The 19,036-nt window shown below is 51.2% G+C and overlaps 2 protein-coding genes across 18 annotated transcripts in view; one reads left to right on the top strand and one right to left on the bottom strand.

Moving 5' to 3' along the window:
- Positions 1 to 1,257: 1,257 nt before the first annotated feature.
- Positions 1,258 to 9,243, bottom strand: GID8 (GID complex subunit 8 homolog). Of its 5 annotated transcripts, none has more exons than XM_086331051.1 (5): positions 9,046 to 9,243; positions 6,322 to 6,451; positions 5,263 to 5,459; positions 4,427 to 4,624; positions 1,258 to 3,742 (listed from the first exon to the last, which is right to left on the bottom strand). In XM_086331051.1, exons 2-5 carry the CDS (start codon positions 6,437 to 6,439, stop codon positions 3,569 to 3,571), a joined length of 687 nt encoding a protein of 228 aa, XP_086187177.1. In that variant the 5' UTR covers positions 6,440 to 6,451; positions 9,046 to 9,243; the 3' UTR covers positions 1,258 to 3,568. The 5 variants fall into 5 exon arrangements, with proteins under 5 accessions (XP_086187177.1, XP_086187181.1, XP_086187180.1 ...); XM_086331055.1 differs by having other exon boundaries at positions 8,670 to 9,098; XM_086331054.1 differs by having other exon boundaries at positions 8,797 to 9,098.
- Positions 8,776 to 19,036, top strand: part of DIDO1 (death inducer-obliterator 1) — a 51,023-nt gene continuing 40,762 nt past the window's right edge. For 5 of the 13 annotated variants that reach the window (XM_086331038.1, XM_086331029.1, XM_086331042.1 and 2 more), the window contains exon 1: positions 17,813 to 17,946. The gene's annotated coding sequence lies outside the window, so the exon portion shown is untranslated. Of the gene's footprint in view, positions 8,915 to 9,277; positions 9,510 to 17,812; positions 17,947 to 19,036 lie in introns of those variants that run through there. The other 8 variants (XM_086331039.1, XM_086331034.1, XM_086331032.1 and 5 more) reach the window with 6 other exon arrangements.

The raw sequence follows: 19,036 nt of genomic DNA, 5'->3' as shown, positions 1-19,036 counted from the left end.
TCCCTGCCAAGACCTGTGCATCAAGTCTGAGAGCAGAGAATGAGCAGGGCATGTGGGTGGGGTGGGCAGAGGCCCAGGGCAGCTCCAGGACCACAAGGAGCCTGGTGGGTGAGGGGACAGGAAGGGGGACAAAAGCAGTGGGGAAGGGCAGGCTCATGGGTCTTGGTGGTCAGCTAGAGACCAGCCAGGGCTCTGACACTGGAAGCCCCAGAGGGTCACAGAATCACCCTGGCTGCTGTGAGGACCACTCAGGGTGGCCAGGGCAGAGGCAAGGAAGGACAGGCCACTGCAGTACTCCAGGCCCAAGGTGAGAAAGCTTTGGCTAGTGGGGAACAAGAGGTGGAGGGTTGCTCGAAATGCACAGAGGCCAATGGAGGGCCAAGGGTGAGCATCCGACCCCTTCCTGAGCCTCTGAGCTGGACGGGCCATCCTCCATGAGGCAGAAGATCTGGGTGTCAGCTAGGGCCACTAGACCACGTGTCCCAACCCGAGAGGAAGCCACACACGCTGGCAGCAGCTGGACACGCCTCCAGCTTCCAGTAACCTCTGTGAGGGACCTCATATCCAGCCAACCCACTGTTCCTGAGTTTCAAGGTGGAGAGTGATCAGTGGGTCCTGTAGAGACTAGCCCTGGCCCCCAATGCTGGTGATGGCTGTTTCGGCCACGCCCACTGGTGTTGGGGCCTCGGCTCTTACTCGTTTGGGGCCTGTGCACCTTGCATGAGTTTTACTGGAGTTGCTGCCTAGACACACCACAAAGGCCTTTCTGCTATGTCGTGACCTCACCTTCCTCAGCCTCCAGACCCGACCTTACTGCGCAGCACAGATGGGCTGCTACACCTGGCACAACTTCTGGTCAAGTGCAGCCCTGCTGGAGCACGGCCTGGGTGTCCCCAGGGTCCTCGCCACCTCTGGCCCCTGCGCAGCCCAGTCTGCACTTGGGGAAAGCACAGACGTCACGCTGCTTTAGGAAAGCTGCCCATCACGTGCTTGCTCTGCACGTCTGTCTTCAGGGGGCATCCCGGCTGGACAGCAGAGCTAGCCTTGCAGCCACCAGGCTCACCCCTGGCATTTCAGTCCACGACAGGAACCATCCCAAACAACAGCTGCCTTTTCTAGAAGCTGGAAACCTTGATTCAAATAACAAAATACAGTATTTCTCATGTGCCTTGCAATAATCCCTATGCTTCAGAAGAATCCAAACTAGGGGTCATTCCTCATGTGACTTCACAGTATCAGGAACACAGAGCACCAAAATATTGTCACGTTTTATTTATTTCAAGGCACTTTCCACCAGAAAGTGTAAAAAAGAAGACATAAACTACCCTGGTAAAACATCACATTTTAACAAACATCACAGCGAGATCCAAATGAGATGAAGTAGAAAAATCGATATACTTAATGTTCATTACCTTGAAATGCTTGCTGAAAAAAATAAGACTGCAAAAGGAGGAAACAGAAAAGTCTGCAAAGCCGCCCCTTTAAAGATTTCCAGCCTATGGGGAAGGAACCACACTCTTTATACACAGGGAAAGAACCCAACAGCACCATCTGAATTCTCCACATCTCACTGGCACCCAGCTCACATGGGTCTTTGCACTCACTGGTCAAGCCCCTCACTGACTAAATGATGGACAAGCCAGCAGCACTTCTCTGAAGCATTCGACAGCACTTCCTACACGTGACAGGCCCTCCACAGGTCCCCATGGTTCATGGATGGTTCTTACCCGGTAACATACATCTCAAACCCACTATTTTGAAAAATGTCAGACTGATTGTATGTTAATGATGCACATAAATTATCTTATATACACTAATAGTAAAGGATAGGAATATGCTGAATTACTTCGTGCTTTTCGAAAAGTGTAGTTTTACCTCTACTTCCCTAATATTTTTCTTCAGCTTCTGCTGTATTTAACTATCACCTGAAGATTAAAGGCCCCTTTCTCCCTACTTTTATTCCCAAATCTTAAGAGGAAATGATCATACAGAAAGGTCACATCTGAGTTGATGACTGAGACAGAGCTGAAGCTCATCACTGCCACGGGTAAGGGCCAGTCCAGGGCCTGATGGTCTCCTGATATACAGAGACCTCAGCACTTTTGCCTTTGCTCTGTGACTGGGGAGGGAAAACTCTGCCTGAAGCTGTACCCACTGAAAACCAATGACCTGCAGCCTCCACGTGCAGCCGGAAGTGAGTGGGGAGAGGAGCTGAAGCCACAGACCCTGCGTGACGAAGACGCCCCGCAGCCGGAGAAGACCTGACCTTCCCAAAGACCTACCCAGCCGAGCACCAAGGCCAACAGACTCTCTAAATTTGGCTGCTGATGGCGTGCATCTCTGCAGAGCCCAGGTGCCAGCACAACCCACCCTGTGGGAGGGATCAGGTGAGAACTGAATCCCAGCCATGCAGGTGCTCTCACCAGAGGATGTATGGGGGTCATCAGCCCTGGGGAGCTCTGCACGCCAGGGCCCCTCCACCTCCACCAGCCTCACTGAGGGCCAGCAGCTCTGCACTGGCACCCTGGGCCACCTGCCCCAAACCCCAACACCTGAGCCTGCACTCAGGACTCACTGACGGCAGTGGGCACCGGGCAGGGGACAGACATGAGGGAATAGGAGCTGGATGTCTGCCAGACTGGCTGACAGAGCGAGAGGCAAAAGTGTGGGTCACAGAGCTCACTGCACCATAGCACATGCCTGGCACTGTCACGTGTCACCGGGAGCTGTCCCTTTCTGGCTGTAGGTACCAGACAGCGTCACTATGGTCACCCCGGGGAAGCCACTCCAAAAGCAAAAGTTGTGCTTGAGATGATGAATACTTCTGAGAGACCACCGTGGTCATTCTTGAAATTAAGGAGAAACCTTTATTTTCAACAAAAGTGCCCAGGAGAGATGGTTCATTGATCCACTAGGAAAGAGTCTCTCACCACTTACAGCACCAAAATATATATTTAAAAAATTAAAAAACACACAGCCCGCCCCGCATACACACACGCACACACCCATCTCCCCCAAAGCCACACGACCCAGACCAAACAGGAAGACAACCAAACTTAGTGCCCGCGCACAAAAGAAGTCTTTGAATTGGGATTTACAAATTCATATAGTCTTTCCTATGAAAAAACCAAAACAAACCAAAAACCAAAGAGGGAAAGAAAACACTTCTACACGAAGGCCGGCCGAGATGGGGGGAGGAGGACACGCTGTCCTCCTGGATGCTGACAGAGTGAGACGGTCATCAGTGCTGCCCCGTGCTCTGAGCGGGGCCTCGAGTGGACTAGCGGCCCTAAGATGAGGCGCCTTCAGGAGCTGAAGTGCCCAGAACGCTGAGCACAGGCCATGGGGCAGTCCTTGCCGGCCTTCCAGAAGAGACGGTATCTTGCACTGGGAGTTTTCCAGTGCTTAAAAGGGCCACTTTTCCCTTTCAAAATGATGCTGGGTCAAAAACAAAACAAAACACACAAACAGTAAAAGAAGGGAGAAGAGAGTTCTCTGCTGCCATAAAAATCTTCAGTCCCAGGTAGCGCCCGCGGGCCCGGGGCCATGCGGTGGGGCCCCGCACAGACTACTTGGGCTCCTCAATCACGCCTTTGCTGAGGTCTGTCATTTTGGGGTATTTTACTTTCTTCTGGTCCAGCTCATTCTGAGCCCAAAGGAGTAGTTTCAGCAACTTTGCCAGCTTGGGTGTTGACTCACGATTCTCATAATCCAGGACAGCTTGGTTCACTTCACTCCACACCTAGAAAATGGATAGCCAATAAAAACCACCTCACATACAGGGCACCTGCGAAAAGGAGCCATTATAAGATGCATCTTATATGTCTTCAAAACCATTTTTACACGAGAGGCTGGCTACTTATTTAAACAAACACGAAGCCTGTGACCGTCGGGTACTCTGGGGATATAAAACACAGTCCTTGCCCAGAGCGGCACACGGTATGGTCAGCAGATCTCACATCCAGCCTGGGCATGAGGGAACTGGCAGGGATGAGATACCAGTTCCACCCAACAAGCCCTAGGAGGACACCTGATGCGGACCCCAAGGACACCCTCCTTTCAGGGCAGTCAGGGCAGTGGGGAAGGGGGACTGCGGTTGGGGAGCTGCCCTGTTGGTGGGAACACAGAGGCCATGGCAGAGAGCAAAGTGTGGGATTTTCATCAAAAGATACTTGGAACATCCGTTCCTAAGAGTCTCCACACAGTAAGCCAGCTCAGATTAAAAAAAAAAAACAAAACAAAAACTGGCAAAGAGGCTTAACTATCGTTTAAGGGTCTCAATACCCTGGGCTCCTAGTATTTCACAAGTAAAGTGTGGGGCCCTCCCAGTAGTGTCCTGGTCACACCACACACACCACCCCGTTTCTTTGGAAATCCTGCCCTGAATATCCACAGAGGATGTGGACGGAAGCCCTCTGGAGCCCACCTTCTGCCTCTGCATCATGTTGAGCAGGTCTCCGAAGGGTGAGTCCTCGGGGTTGTCAAAGGCCAGCAGGGCCAGCGTGCGTTCCATCTCGGTCAGACACTCGCGGCTTTCCTCACCCTGCTCAGCCAGCTGGGTCTGTGCAAACTCCAGCGCTGCCTCCGTCTCCCGCTGGCGGATCAGCTCGATCAGGTGTTGTTGCTGGTTGGGGGCCAGGCAGACAGGGTGAACAACTTGCGCCCAGCCAGCGACAACCCCCCACACCAGGGCTGCACCTGCTTCTTATGAAAAGGGCCTCTCAGAGGACAGAGTTTTTGAGTATTCCAAGCTCCTGACTTTGCATTTTCAAAGCAAGAAACAGCTTCTGAGGTACATGGCAGAGCAGCTAACTTAAACCCCTTCCCTCGTCAATTACAGCAATATTCTAATGATATTAGCCTCATTACCTCTCAATAACAGCAAGCAGCCATCCCCAGGCTTTTTGGAAAAGGGATCAGCAACCCACTCCAGTATTCTTGCCTGGGTAATTCCATGGACAGAGGAGCTTGGCGGGCTACAGTCCACAGGGTCGCAAAGAGTTGGACGTAACGGAGTGACTAACACGTCCACTTGCCAAGCTTTCTGCCACCAAGGACCTGTTTTGTGGAAGACAATTTTTCCCCTGACTGGGGTAGGGCAGGGATGGTTTGGGATCACTCAAGCACGTTACGTCTATTGTGTCCTTTATTTCTAATGAATTATTGCCTCTAACCTGATAGGAGGTATCGGTCTGTGGCCCGGAAGTTGGGGATGGCTAACATGAAGAACCTTAATTCACCAAGTGTCCACAAGCAACTCACTTGCAGATGGAAGTAGAGATAGCGGTTTGTATCCAGCAGCTCTGGGTGGAGGCTGTTGATGAGCGCAATGGCCTCCTGAATCTGGCCTTTCAGTATCATCTCACGGATTTTGATTCGCTCGTCAAGTGTTTCTAGATCAACGCTGGGTTCAATCCCAGATTCCATTCGAAACTTCTCCGCTGCCTCCTTAAAGCCCTCTGGAAAAGAAAACTACCTTCAACTGCTTGGAAAATCAGCAAGATACCAACACAAGGGCTTTTTATGTCTAGAAAGCCCATCTTCTGTGAATGAAAACCTCTAGTAAGAACTGCACTTTCTTGGGATGTGGGATTAACACCTCTGTGGCTTACCAGCTACACTTCCTTTCCTTCCACCTGCCCCACCCCCTCAACTTCCAGTCAGGGGAGGATGGGCATTGAGGCCCCTGCACTGGGGTCCAGGCCTATGTGGAGAAGATGCCAACCTGCTCCAGGGGCAGCACAGCGCCCTCCCACTGTGAATGAGTACACAGTTCCTTCAGTCTCAGAGACTGATGGGGCCCAGGTCACTGGAACTCCAGGAAGGAGACTCACTTTCTGGAGACATGTGGGTTTTCTCAGCTCTGCAGAGCGACCCTCTCCTCCACAGGGTCAGGAGGACGAGGTGTTATCACAGAGCACTTGCATTACCTTCCACAGGCCCCTCCCCCTTTCTTCTTTTGACTTGGACACACCTTCTGAAACAGTCCAGTATCATTTACCAAACTGGCCAGAAGAGATTAATTATTTGGACTTTAAATCTACTTTTGCACATTGTTAATGATGTAGATCAACTGCAAAATGTCAAAGGCTAAGAAATAAGGTTTTTTCTTTAGATCTCAGAGACCTGGAATCATGATTTCATCTCCAGAAGAGGACATCTCTTTAAAATGGTAGTTCCAAGTTGGTTACAAGAGCACTGCGTTTCCATGATGCCTGAATGCAACCTAACTTTCAGGACCCTCCAGTGGTAAAGTCTTGCTTGTGAGCCCAGAAAGGGAGAATGGTGCCCAAGAGGCAGCACCCATAGCACAGCCCTCACCTGTGACCAAGTAGTTCATGATGAGACGGTTCATGTCTGCTCGTTGGACATGTAAGTTATTGAGCTTTTCCATCCACTCATCCTTTGTGATTTCATCGGGTTTTTCTGTGTAACTCATTCTGATTTACTTCTACAGGGAAAAAAAGTAATATTTTAAGAATTGGTGAAAAATTCTCACAATTGCGATCATTTCAGATACAAACACAGCGACAGGAACCAAAGGGTAGAGAGGGAAGATACTTAAAATGTGGAAAACAGCACATGCAGAGGGCCTGAGACTCAAACACAGGCTCAGGGACCAGAGAGAAGGTTGGGGAGGTTCAGAAAGCAGGATGAACATGAGCAAGAGCCAGGAGTCTGAGGACCAGGAGGTCAAGAGGTCAGTCCAGGTCAGATGAAGGCCCTCCAGGCCCAGCAGCAGTCTATTAATAGATAGATGCTCCTCTAAGCACAGGGTGGCACGCAGAGGTACAAGCTGAAGATTCACCTGCTATGATGTGTGTGCTCAAGACAAGCCATCTCGCACACCCTCCAGGCTGACAGAAATGAAGCAGCCTGACAACACCAAGTGCTCACACAGACATGTGCACGGTCTCTTGAGCCCCTTTACCCTGTGGTCAGAACGGACTGCACAGCAACACACTCAGCACACACTGTGCATGTGTGCTCCGCTCCTCGCCGATGGCTCTTCTGCCAGCTGGGACCCCAAAAAACAGCCTACTGTGTCCCAGACACAGACAAGCCTGTGCTCAGAGTCACTGTTCAGGATGGCAACACTATGGAGACTGCCCACCCAGGAGTCAGTCAACAGCAGCAGGGACAAGCAAACGATGGTTCATAGGACTGCAGTCCCAAAGGACCAAAGCCCTGGGGCAGACCAGTTTCTGACTTCAGAATTATTCAGGTTGTACAAAGACTATTTGATATATGTATCACAAGACATCCTCCCAGGGGTCTGCGGCAGCACCCCATGATTGGACGTGACTGCTTCAGTTAAACGCATAAGGATCACACCGAGTGAAACAGAAGTTACTAAAAGCTTTTGCAGGGTCGGGGTCTGCCAAGAAATCAATTAAAAACAAGACCAAAAACTTTTGGTTTTCAAAGTTTTGTGGATTTTAGGGCCACTAACTGTATCAATGGAACAGAATTTACTAAAGCAGTTAAAATACATGACCAGGCCCACACAGGGGACTTAGAAACCAGCTGCATGAAGAGAGCAGGTTGCAGCAGAGACCCAAGGGCAGAAGTTTTTTAAAGAACAAAAACAAGACAAGTTATACAATTTTTACTTAGTAGTAAATACATTCATAGCAAAAACCATGTTATTTTTTCAAGTAAGAGCGTGAACCCTGAAACTCAGGAGGTGGTTCCCATGGAAAGGGGGCCCTGGGAACCCCAGCAGGGGTGTCAGGATGGGTGGTAAGCCCATCCACTGTCCACTTCCCTTTTATCCTTTGTAACTGACAGAGGTATTGTGGATATCACCTTATATAAAGCAAAGCACATGCTCAATTACCTCAATAAATAAAAGCAATTTAAAAGATGGCTCTGGTTTCCCAGTGGACATGGGATGACTGTGGGGTGGTGAGAGCTGAGCAGAAAGACCAGTGAGGAGCCACCCACGCAAGAGGACAGCAGTGGAAGAACCAAGAGCACAGCCCACAAGACGCTGTGGACTGAGCCAATGGGCCTTGTTGCTGGACCCGGTGGGAATGTATAAAAGAAGATTCATGGACCATGGAGGGGTTTCAAGCTGGAGACCTTGGAGAATGGAGTCCCAAATGAGCAAAGACTGGGAGAAGAACAGGTTTGAGGAGTCGGGCGAGTTTGGGGTGACTATCAGACCCACAGTAGAAGAAGTCAAGCAGGCACCTGGATTACAGGTCCCCAGTTGGGCGACGGAAACATTAATTAGGGCAATGTCCACCACAAATTGACTGAAAGCCAAGACTTCACCAGAGATCGCCCAGGGAGACAGTGTCTGTGGGAAAGCAGAGGGGAGCAAGATGAAGTCCCTGGTCGCTGGGGGATGCCATGCCCAACTCTGATCCGCCTTAGAGAACTTGACTGAGACAAAACCAAGGGGCCGTCCCTCACACAAGGTCATTTCTCTAAGCTGCGGCCACTAGCGAAAACTCTCACTCATGGGGGACAGAGCAGTACTGGAAAGTTAACAACTTTGAAGAACCGACCCATTCTGTTTTGTGCAGGAAAAACTGAGCACTTAAACACCCCACAAACAGTACGGACGGCGAGGAACCCTTCGCCCCACGAGCAAAGTCCTGTCTCGGCAGCTCAGTGTCTGCTCGAATGCGGTCCTGGTGCAAACAGTTCCCGCCGCAGACCTGTGCGATTTGTGGAGAACTATCACCTCCCAGCAGGCGTCGCCGCCCCTCAAAACACGCTCCATCAACAACAAACACCGAGTCCACGCCCGGACTCCGCCGCCTTAGGAAGAGGAGACAGTTGGACCTGGAAACTCTTGAGGGAGCCGCCTCCCCCGAGAACGCGGCCCGAGGACACCTGCTCGGACGTCCGAAACCGGCAGGCCCCCTGCACGGTCGGCCGGCCAGCGCAACCTCGCAGCCCGGTCAGCCTCCTCACCGGCCCGCCTCGATCCCTCCTGGCCACGACCCCAGAGTCCGGCCCTCCGCCTCCCGGCCGCCGCACTCCGGCGGGGACGCTAGGCCCGGCCGCCTGGGCTCGCCGCGGCCATCTTACCGTGCGGATCCCGCCTGCCGCGCTGCGCGGTCTCCGCGGCCGCTCGAAGGGCCGGGCGGGGCCGGGGGGGAGGGGGAGGTGGCGGCGCCGGGGTCTGGGAGGCGGAGGCGGGAGTCGCGGCGGAGGCGGAGGCGGGGGCGGGGAACGGGAGGGCAGACACACCGGCGGCCGCCCCCTTAGCCACTTCCCGCGAGATCGCGAGATCGCGAGTCGGCAGCCAATCAAGTGCCTTCACGAGGGGGCGGGGTGCGGCGGCCGCCCGGAAACGCGGGACTCCAGCTTCCGTCCTTGCGCAGAACTCCTTTCACGGCTCCTTCGCTCTACGGATTGGCGCGAGAGTCAAAAGGCATCGGCTGCCTCTGGGTAAGATGGCCGCCGTGGAGGCGTCGTTGTAGGGTAACTTCGCGCCGAGACGGCGACATCTAGACTGAGGCGAAGGTCCCAGCGTCCTTCCCGTCGTTTGTGTAAGCCCGAGGGCATGGGGCGGGGAGGGGGTACAGGCGCCGGTGCTCCGCGCAGCCCCGAGGAGGGGACCTTGCCGACCCGGTGCCTGCCTTCGCGCAGGCCCGGGAGGAGCCGCCCGAGCGCGGACGGCGGGAGCTCTCGGTTCCGACGGTTGGGGTGGGCTCTGGGGCACGCGACCGCGGCGGAGAGCGCACACCAGCTCGCTCCAGAACAAGTCTACAGGGCCAGACCTGCCCTCAGGGAACCTCCCACGGGCCCGGTGGTCTTTCCCGCCCGTGGTTCAGAATCCGCGCTCAGGTTGGGCGGGGACCGCAGGCCTGTGCACCTGGGGCTTCGAGGTACTGCGGCCGCTGCTCGAGGAGGGTCTTCCTGCCCTGCGGCTGGGGTCGCGGAGGCGCAGGAAGACATTCACGCTTTTATTCGGTTATTATTGTGAGTCCACGGGAAAAGAGTACAGATTACGTCAGAGCAAGGTCTCGTTTTCCAGGTCAGTTCAGTTCTGTCGCTCAGTCGTATCCGACTCTTTGCGACCCTGTGGACTGCAGCATGCCAGGCTTCCCTGTCCATCACCAACTCCCGGAGCTTGCCCAAACTCCTGTCCGTCGAGTCGGTGATGCCATCCATCTCATCCTCTGTCGTTCCCGTTTTCCAGTTGCTGGAGAGTCAAGTTAAAAGATTTTAGAATCCAATGAACTCCAGTGTCTTCCTGTTAAAAGTCAGAGTTAGATGGTTTCATGTGATTGCGTGGAAATGCAGTGGGACTTGTTGCAGAAAGTAAGTGCAATTTGGTAAACAGATTAGACAAAGACGACTAATGGTGGATATTTCTCTTTAGTGAACTGAGCTAAATCTGCAAGTCCAAAGCTTTGGTCCTAATCTATTTAAAATGCAAATACAGTGTGTCTGCAATTACATCCTTTTCAAGCACTTAATCCTCTGAATAACTTTACACACCAGCTTTACAGTGGGCGAGGGGTGCAGATTTTTAAAATTCTTTTCAAGGGTGCACAAGAACAAATCCGGTGCCCTAAAGAGCTAGGGTGTTCCAGCCTAAAGAAGGTTCAGCTGCGCCTGCTCTGCGGGTCATAGGTTAATGGCCCCTCACCCCCAGAAGTGGTCTTGCTCTGCTTTAATTCTGTCCAGATACTGGCTTCCTATTGAAGCCCATACAGCAGCCAGGGTCATCTCTCTTGTCCCTGGCCCCCTCTTCACACCCATCAGCGACTCCCCACTTGTCTGTGCAGAGTGAGCATAGCTGAAAGCCAGCCTCAGCACCCTGCCCTTCCTCTGGGCTCTCAGGAGATGGGTCTGTGTGCAACACTCCTAGGCCAGTGCCTAGGAGTGGGAACACCATCCCAACAAGTAGGGTGTCGTCCACCGCTTTGTGTTCCCCTGGTCCGTAAACGATCCCTTCGTTGCCTTCAGCACACCGTTCTATGTCGCTGATGCCTGATAGTGTCACAGTTCTCCACCAACATGTGACCCTCACAAGAGCTGAAACTTTTAGTACGTGGCAGGGGTTCCATAGATACTTGTTGAGAACGTGGAGGAACAGATGAGTGAGTGAGGGTGAAGACCTTCGCTAAAAGCTGTCTCAGTAGATATGGACAAAGGACGGGAAACGGGTCCGGGCGGAGTGAGAGCAGAGGAAGAAGTTGAGAATGGCACTGAATCACACAGATCAGCAGTCCCTTATTTAAAAAAAAAAATGATTAATTTCTGGCTTCGTGAAGGTTTTCCCTAGTTGAGGTGTGCAGGGTTTTCATTTCAGTGGCTTCTCTTCTTGCAGAGTGCGGGCTCTGTAGTGCACAGGCTTAGTTGCCCTGAGACATGCGGGGTCTTCCCAGATCAGGGATCGAACTGGTGTCCCCTGCATTGGCAGACAGATTCTTAGCCTCTGGACCACCAGGGAAATTGAGCAGTTTTTTTTTTTTTTTTTTATCTGTATACCCATGTCTGGAATATTTTATTTATTTTTTTAAATTTTATTTTATTTTTAAACTTTACATAATTGTATTAGTTTTGCCAAATATCAAAATGAATCCATCACAGGTATACATGTGCTCCCCATCCTGAACCCTCCTCCCTCCCCATACCATCCCTCTGGGTCGTCCCAGTGCACTAGCCCCAAGCATCCAGTATCTTGCATTGAACCTGGACTGGCATCTCGTTTCATACATGATATTTTACATGTTTCAATGCCATTCTCCCAAATCTTCCCACCCTCTCCCTCTCCCACAGAGTCCATAAGACTGTTCCATACATCAGTGTCTCTTTTGCTGTCTCGTACATAGGGTTATTGTTAAGAGCTAAATAGACATTTCTCCAAAGAAGACATACAGATGGCTAACAAACACATGAAAAGATGCTCAACATCACTCATTATCAGAGAAATGCAAATCAAGACCACTATGCGGTACCATTTCACACCAGTCAGAATGGCTGCGATCCAAAAGCCTACAAATAATAAATGTTGGAGAGGGTGTGGAGAAAAGGGAACCCTCTTACACTGTTGGTGGGAATGCAAACTAGTACAGCCACTATGGAGAACAGTGTGGAGTTTTTAAGGAGAGTTGTTAAGGTTTATTAGTTTTAAAGGAGCATGCAAGAATTACTTTAAAATGAAATGTGTTTTGATAATAAAATACACAGCGCCTCCTTTAATCAAATCCTGGACTATTCAGCAACCAGGTGTCAGGCACAGTTTACAGAACCGCAGTGTTTTAGAGGGTGTTTCTGTCTTACTGTCAAACCCTCAAAGCATGAAGTCAAACGCCTGAATGCTGGAGCCCTGCTTTCCAGGGAATTTGGCAAATTAGACCTGTTTCTTCAGGGTCAGGCATAAGCTGATTGGACATTGCTGCTCAGAATTGTTACCGGTTCTTGTTGTCGTTGAGTTGCTAAATCATGTCTTACACTTGTTGACCTCATGGACTGCAGCACACCAGGCTCCTCTGTTCTCCACCATCTCCCAAAGTTTTCTCAAATTCCTGTCCTTTGAGTTGGTGATGCTATCTAACCAGTAATGGCTAGATGTCCTTACCACTCAGTTCAGTTCAGTCGCTCAGTCACGTCCAACTCTTTGCGACCCCGTGAATTGCAGCACGCCAGTCCTCCCTGTCCATCACCAACTCCCGGAGTTCACTCAAAGGTCAAGTGCCATAGCCTTGACTTTACTCAGGGTCTTCTCAGATTGATCCTGAAGCTGTTGGAAGGAGTAAGGAAGACTGTTTTTACGCTTTAGTTCTGCTGCATGTATCCAGATGAATTAGCTGAATGAAGACCCTGTGAAGCATGTGTCGTGGGGTCTGAGATGGTCGCCCTCCCCCTCCCTGCTGGACTGTATTTCCCTTTCTGGATTATACCACTAAACCAGCATGCACTGGTTATGTCATACGTTTCTTTGGATGGGTAGAGTAATATTTTTCTTGAGTTTTTAATTCCTGCAGAGGACGTAACATAAACTGTCCAGCAAGGTGTTACCTAAAACACATGGCCTGGGCTGGACAGCGGGGCACGGGCAGCAAGCTCAAGTGGCAGTTTACCTACCCTGTCCAGGCAGTGGGCTGCAGACCGTCTCTGCTGAAACTCTCCATTCCCTTCCCTCTTGGCTGGAGAGGGCTTTGATAAGTACATTGGTTATAGATACAGACACGTGCACGTGTGTATATAAACGCCTAATAACGTATATGTGCATAGCTATTGAAAATTTATCTGTATATGCTTTAAGGGGTCTCTTGTTTTTGTTTGGTTTTGGTTGTTTTGTTTTTGCATTAGCCCAGTTCTGATCGGACGTCTGATATGGGAGATAGAACACTGAATAAAGATGAGCCATTGTTTCAACTGATAACCATGTGTTCCTTTTTAAAAACACTTGCCAAATTTTGTTTTTTCTTTTTTTGACTTTAAAAGCCTCTTATGTTTACTCTTTAAATGCTTTTACTTTCCATTGGAATGAGAGGAACTTTTGTATGCTGACAGAATCCCAAGATTTTTTGTTTTTCTGTATAGTTGTAAAAGGCAACATTCTTGGTCTCCTATATTGATTTGTTGACATTTCAGAATAAAACCTGTTGGGTATCCTTTTGCAATTTCCTAATAGCTCGACTTGCATTATTCTTGTTGAGATTTCCTTCAAATACACTTTTCTCACTTCACCATTTTGTTTCTGTGATCCAGGCAAGCACAGGAAATTACATGGTTGTTTTTTTTTTTCCTCTTTTGGACAAATCCAAAAAGCCACTGTTAGACCTGATTTTAGTGAGTCTTTCACTTTTCAAGTATTTTAATTTTGGAAAAAATAATCTCTTAAAATGTAGCCAGTACAGTTACTTAGGGCTTCCCTGGTGACTCAAAGGTAAAGAATCTATCTGCAGTGCAGAAGACCAATTCAATCCCTGGTCAGGAAGATCCCCTGGAGAAGGAAATGGCAACCAGGTCCAGTAATTCTTGCCTGGAAAATCGCGTGGACAGAGGAGCCTGTCAGTCTACAGTCTATGGGGTTGCAACAGTCTATGGGGTCGTGTCAGATGTGACTTAGTGACTAAAAAACAAGAGTTATTTGTCGATGCATACTTGCGTCTGAGGACTAGCGGCTGTGGCCCTGCTCTGGGACCTTCCTTGTCTCAGTTGACCATCCCCTCCCACCCTGTGGAGGGAGGTTCCTGTTCCTGCTTACCAGCCGCCTTCGGAATTCGGTTCAGATCTGTGGGCCTGTTTCGCCTTTCTCCTTTGTCACCTGCCCTTGTGGTGTGATGGATGAGCTAGTGAGGAAATGCAGAATCTAGGCACAGTGTGGTGGAGGCAGCACGCCACGTGCTTGTGTCCGCTTTACTCTTAAACTGCTTTTCTGTCAAAACTGCTTTTCTGTGATAGGAGTTGATTTTTCTGGCTTTTTTATTTGGTGTGTTCTTTTAGAGACTTGAGATGAAACTAGCCAGCAAGGAAATACGGTTCTTATGTCTCATACTTATTAAAATATTTCTTCTTAAGTTAGCTATTTACTTTTCACTAAATTTACGGGGAAAGTAGTCTTAGTATCAGGAGCCATCCTGAAGGGTAGGAGTAAGCAGCGTTGTTCTGAAGTCTTAGCCTTGCAGCCCATGGCCCCTGGGGTTAGAGGGCACATGTTAGCTATTCAAAGACACCCAGTGGTGACCAAGGCCAGGGAGGAGGAGCTAAGGGGGTCCCACCGTGACTTTGGCCCTTGGTTTCCTCTCTTCTCCCCGACGTCTCCCCTCCAGCCCAGACCTGGGTCTGAGTTTGGGTCCAGATTCACTGGGGACCTTGCCCCAGGGCCAGGCAGTGGCCCTACCATTGACCCCGACTTCCTGACCCCTTCTTGGCCTGCCTGCAGGGTGGGTGCTAGCCTGTTCATCCTTGAGTTCTGAACAAGAGTAACAATAAAGTGACTTGGCTGCTGCCTCATCTGGTTTTAAATTGTCCTTGGAGAGGGTCTTGACAGACTTTACCTTGTCTCTCAGGGTTGCACTTGACCACCAGGAGATGGGGTGCTTTGCTCAGGACCCTGCTTTCCAGTGGGCTTTAACTCGGGGGTGAGCGAAGGCCGAACACCAGGAAGCGGTCTCCTAAAAGGACTGCTGACTCTTCCAGTTGTGCTTTTCCGCCTTCATAAATTTCCTCAGAATTGTCCGTGGGTGTTTGTGGCAGGACCTGGTGTCCACACATATGGAGGATGCATCAGTCGTACTTTTCCCATATTTTTCCTCAAAGACTGAAACCCCTTGAGGCCTGGGAGCTTGCGTAGCTTCCTAACCTCTGAACCACTGTTGTTGTCAGTTCCCTGAACTTCAGGATTTTTATTTGTGTATTTGGGGTATTTGAGTCAATTGGAGACTCCTTTTAAACCTGTTTGTTCCTCTGGGTTTAGCTGTTAAAATAAGTTTGTTAGGAGAAGGTATTCCTTAGCTGGAAGTGCAGTGAAAGTGAAAGTGTTAGTTGTTCAGCCCTGTGCTGCCCCGTGGACTGCAGCCCGCCAGGCTCCTCTGTCCATGGGATTCTCCAGACAAGAATACTGAAGTGGGTTGCCATTCCCTTCTCCAGGGGATCTTCCCAACCTAGGGATCAAACCCAGACCTCCTGCATGTCAGGTAGATTTCTCACCATCTGAGTCACCAGGGAAGCCCCTTCTTAGCTAGTAGATGTCAACGAAAAGTACCCAAACTGCAGTTCTAGAAATGCCTTTTGCACCAGGGAAGAGCAGCTCCTGTGAGGAGTGACAGTAGATGAACTGAATTACCTGAAGAGGTTGTAGAAGGACAAGGGCCTGAGTCCTCCCGCACATGGCAGATGCCTCTGAACCTTGTAGCCCATGGTCACGACCAGCTCCCACTGGGATGTTAGAAAGGGAGGCCAGTTGCAGGGGTAGGTGGGGAGGTGCAGTTTCCTTTCCTTTGCTGCCCGAGTGCCCACTTGAGCTGCCATCCCCAACCCAAGTACTGTAGTGGCACAGGTGGGGCTTCCTGTTGGGGTCTTCTTTCTGTCCCCTGAGCTTTCTGCCCAGAGCTTCCTCCTGTTCCATCGGCAGCCCCATCTTCCATGTCATTCACAGGACCCAGTGCCCTCCTGAAGCCGCACACAAGTTAAAAAGAGACACAGATGTAAAGAACAGACTTTTGGACTCTGGGAGAAGGCGAGGGTGGGATGATTTAAGAGATTAGCATTGAAACATGTATATAATCATATGTGAAATAGATCGCCAGTCCAGATTCGATGCATGAGACAGGGTGCTCAGGGCTGGTGCACTGGGATGACCCTGAGGGATGGGACGGAGAGGGAGGTGGGAGGGGGGTTCAGGATGGGGAACACATGTACACCCATGGCTGATTCATGTCAGTGTATGGCAAAAACCACTACAATATTGTAATCAGCCTCCAATTAAAATTATTAATTTTTTTTAAAAAGTGAAAAGACAACACAGATTGGAAAAAAAAAAAAAATCTCACCTAGAAAGACGTTGCTGCTGGGTTTGCTTCATGTAAAGATTTTCAGCCAGAGAGGTTGGGTGGGGTTTCCCCATTCCAGCTCCCATTTAGGGAGCCTTTTGCAGAGAGCTTCGCCTGCACCCCAGCATATGAGTCCCATTCAACAGACAGCTTGCCCAAGATCATACTCCTGGTTCAAGCCAGTTTCCACTTAATCTGTCATGTTTCTGAACTTCTCACTACACTTATCTGGGACAAACCTGAAGACGGTCAAGATGTTGGAGTATGAAGTTAGTCTGCAAGATTCCATGGAAGTGGTTGGTCCTAATGGAATCACACCAACAGAAACAAATTGTGTTGGAATTGTTTGAAGAAAAGGGGCATTTTCTGAGAGCCTGGCAGGCTGTGTGGTCTTTCCAGATGTTTATTTAGAAGCACACCTGCTCCCAGGCCCCTAGTGCTCCCCTACAGAAGCACCTGGCAGCCCTCTGTAGGGTCTTGGGCACGCACAGCTTTACTACACACAGGGCACTTTTTGCTGAGAGGTTCCTGCTTTTAAGGAATGTGGAATAAGGGACCTGTAGAGGCACTGATGGAGACAAAAGGCCTTCAGCCAAGGAGTTACTGTCCTGGGTCCAGCGTCCCAAGGTAGCAGGTGTTTCCCCTCTGAGGTCTGCTTGTTGAGTATTTGGGGAGGGGCAGGTGCGGGGGGGCTTCCTTTGTGGCTAAGACGGTAAAGAATCCGCCTGCAATGTTGGAGACCTGGGTTTGATCCCTGGGTTGGGAAGAGCCCCTGGAGGAGAGCATGGCAACTGACTCCAGTGTTCTTGACTAGAGAATCCCCATGAACAGAAGAGCCTAGCGGGCTGCAGTCCATGCGGTTGCAGAGTCCAACGCGACTAAGCACGCACAGGTACTGGGGTGTTAATTGATACTAGTCAGCACTGAGTGAAGAAAATCCAGGTGGAGGGTTATCATTTGTCAGATCGCTTTCCTTGCAGCCCCCGTAGGCAGGTGTGCCCGGTTGTGTGCGCTGAGACTGGAACTGCCCCGGCGCTGAGCTGGTTGGCTCGGTAGGGAGCGGGCTCGAGTCCAGAGAAGCTGGGAACGCAGTCCGGCGGGAAAGGAGCGCGGCGCCTTGCTTCTGCGTCCGGGTGCCTGCCTTTTCTGCCACAAACTGGGCCCAGGGTGGCCGACGGGAGCCGCGCCGCCTACACTGCCAGCCTTGGCCCTTGGACTCGGCCACTGTGCGGCGCAGGGCAGGGACTGGGCCTGGGCCGGGCTCCTCCTTCCGCCCGCCGCGCCGGGGCGCTGCTCGGGTTGCGGCCGGCCCGTCTACCCCCGGCGTCTCGGTGGCCAGCGTCTTCCCTCCACTGAGAGCGCGGGCGGCCCCTCTACCTCACGCGTCTCGGTGGCCGGCGCCAACCCCGCCCGCCCACTCTGCGGCGCTCGGAGGAAATGGCTGCGAAACCCTGGAGGCTTGCGGCCCACGGTGAGTGGCGGCCGGGGCGCTGGGCGTAGGGGCGGCCGCCCGCGGGACCGCGTGGGACGGGCGGGGATGGCCGGCCCGGAGGCCAGCCAGCCTGGCGCTGCCGGGCCTGCGCCCGGCCGCGCTCCGCCGAGCGGAGAAGATGGCGGCGGCCGCGGGGAGGGGGAAGGGAGGGCCGCGCGGACAGTGGGCTGCAGGGGGGCGGAGGGCGCCGGCCTGCTGGACAGGGTCCACTCCGAGGGGCCGGGCCCGGTCCGCTCGCTGCTGGAGTGTTCGAGGCGCCGGATCGTGGTCGAAACGGATTGAAGTGCGCCAGCAGGACGCCGCCCGGTGACCCGCAGCGGGGTGACCCTAGAGCGGGGCGATGCTTTTTTCCTAGAAGTTCCTGGTCTAGCTGCTGGTACATGGAAATGATTCTGCCTTAATTGTGTAACATAGGGTTGAATTCCCCCTTCCCCACCACCCTTTTTTTTTTAAACCAGAGTAGTTTCTCTAGACATCTTAAAGGAGGTGAAGTTTCCCTGTCGGTCTTTTTTTTTTTTTTTCACCCTAAAGTGTGGTTTTTGTCGCTTTTGTTTCGCTTGTTTCTAGTCGACTACTCTTGTAAAGGATGACATTAGGATAGTTATGTGGTATTTGATGCTGTGGGAAGTAGAGAACAACGAAAAAGACTTTCAGAAAATTGGTTTCATTTTTTGAAAGAGTATGTGCCTAGCCGTAAAATGCAGATTTTTAGCTTTTATTGCGTCACTTGTCGATTTGATGTAAGATTCAAATTTATGTTGTATTTTATGCTCTGGTCGACCTCACAGTAGAAAGGGGTAACTTTCAGCTTCCCGGGAGATGTGCCCTGCCATCCCTTTTCTGGCTTAGGCCTCTGGGTCCTGATCCCACGCCCTCGTTTGCTTTCTCTCTGTTATTTCTTGGGAAACCCTGGAGGTCAGGGCAGGTTTTCTGCTCTGAATCCAGCACTCCAATTAATGAGCTTAGAGATGGGACCTTACAACAACAGCATGTGAGTGAAATTGAAGATACTGTTTAATTCGTGTGTTGGCCTTAGGTAACATCGTGTAATTTGTATACTTGATAGAAT

This window comes from Bos grunniens, chromosome 13 (genome assembly GCF_055505025.1).
Source record: "Bos grunniens cultivar Pamir isolate PY7600 chromosome 13, Bosgru_T2T1.0, whole genome shotgun sequence".
NCBI classification, from domain to species: domain Eukaryota; kingdom Metazoa; phylum Chordata; class Mammalia; order Artiodactyla; family Bovidae; genus Bos; species Bos grunniens.
Note: the sequence above shows the minus strand (reverse complement) of the source record. Positions and strands in the feature narration are given on the sequence as shown.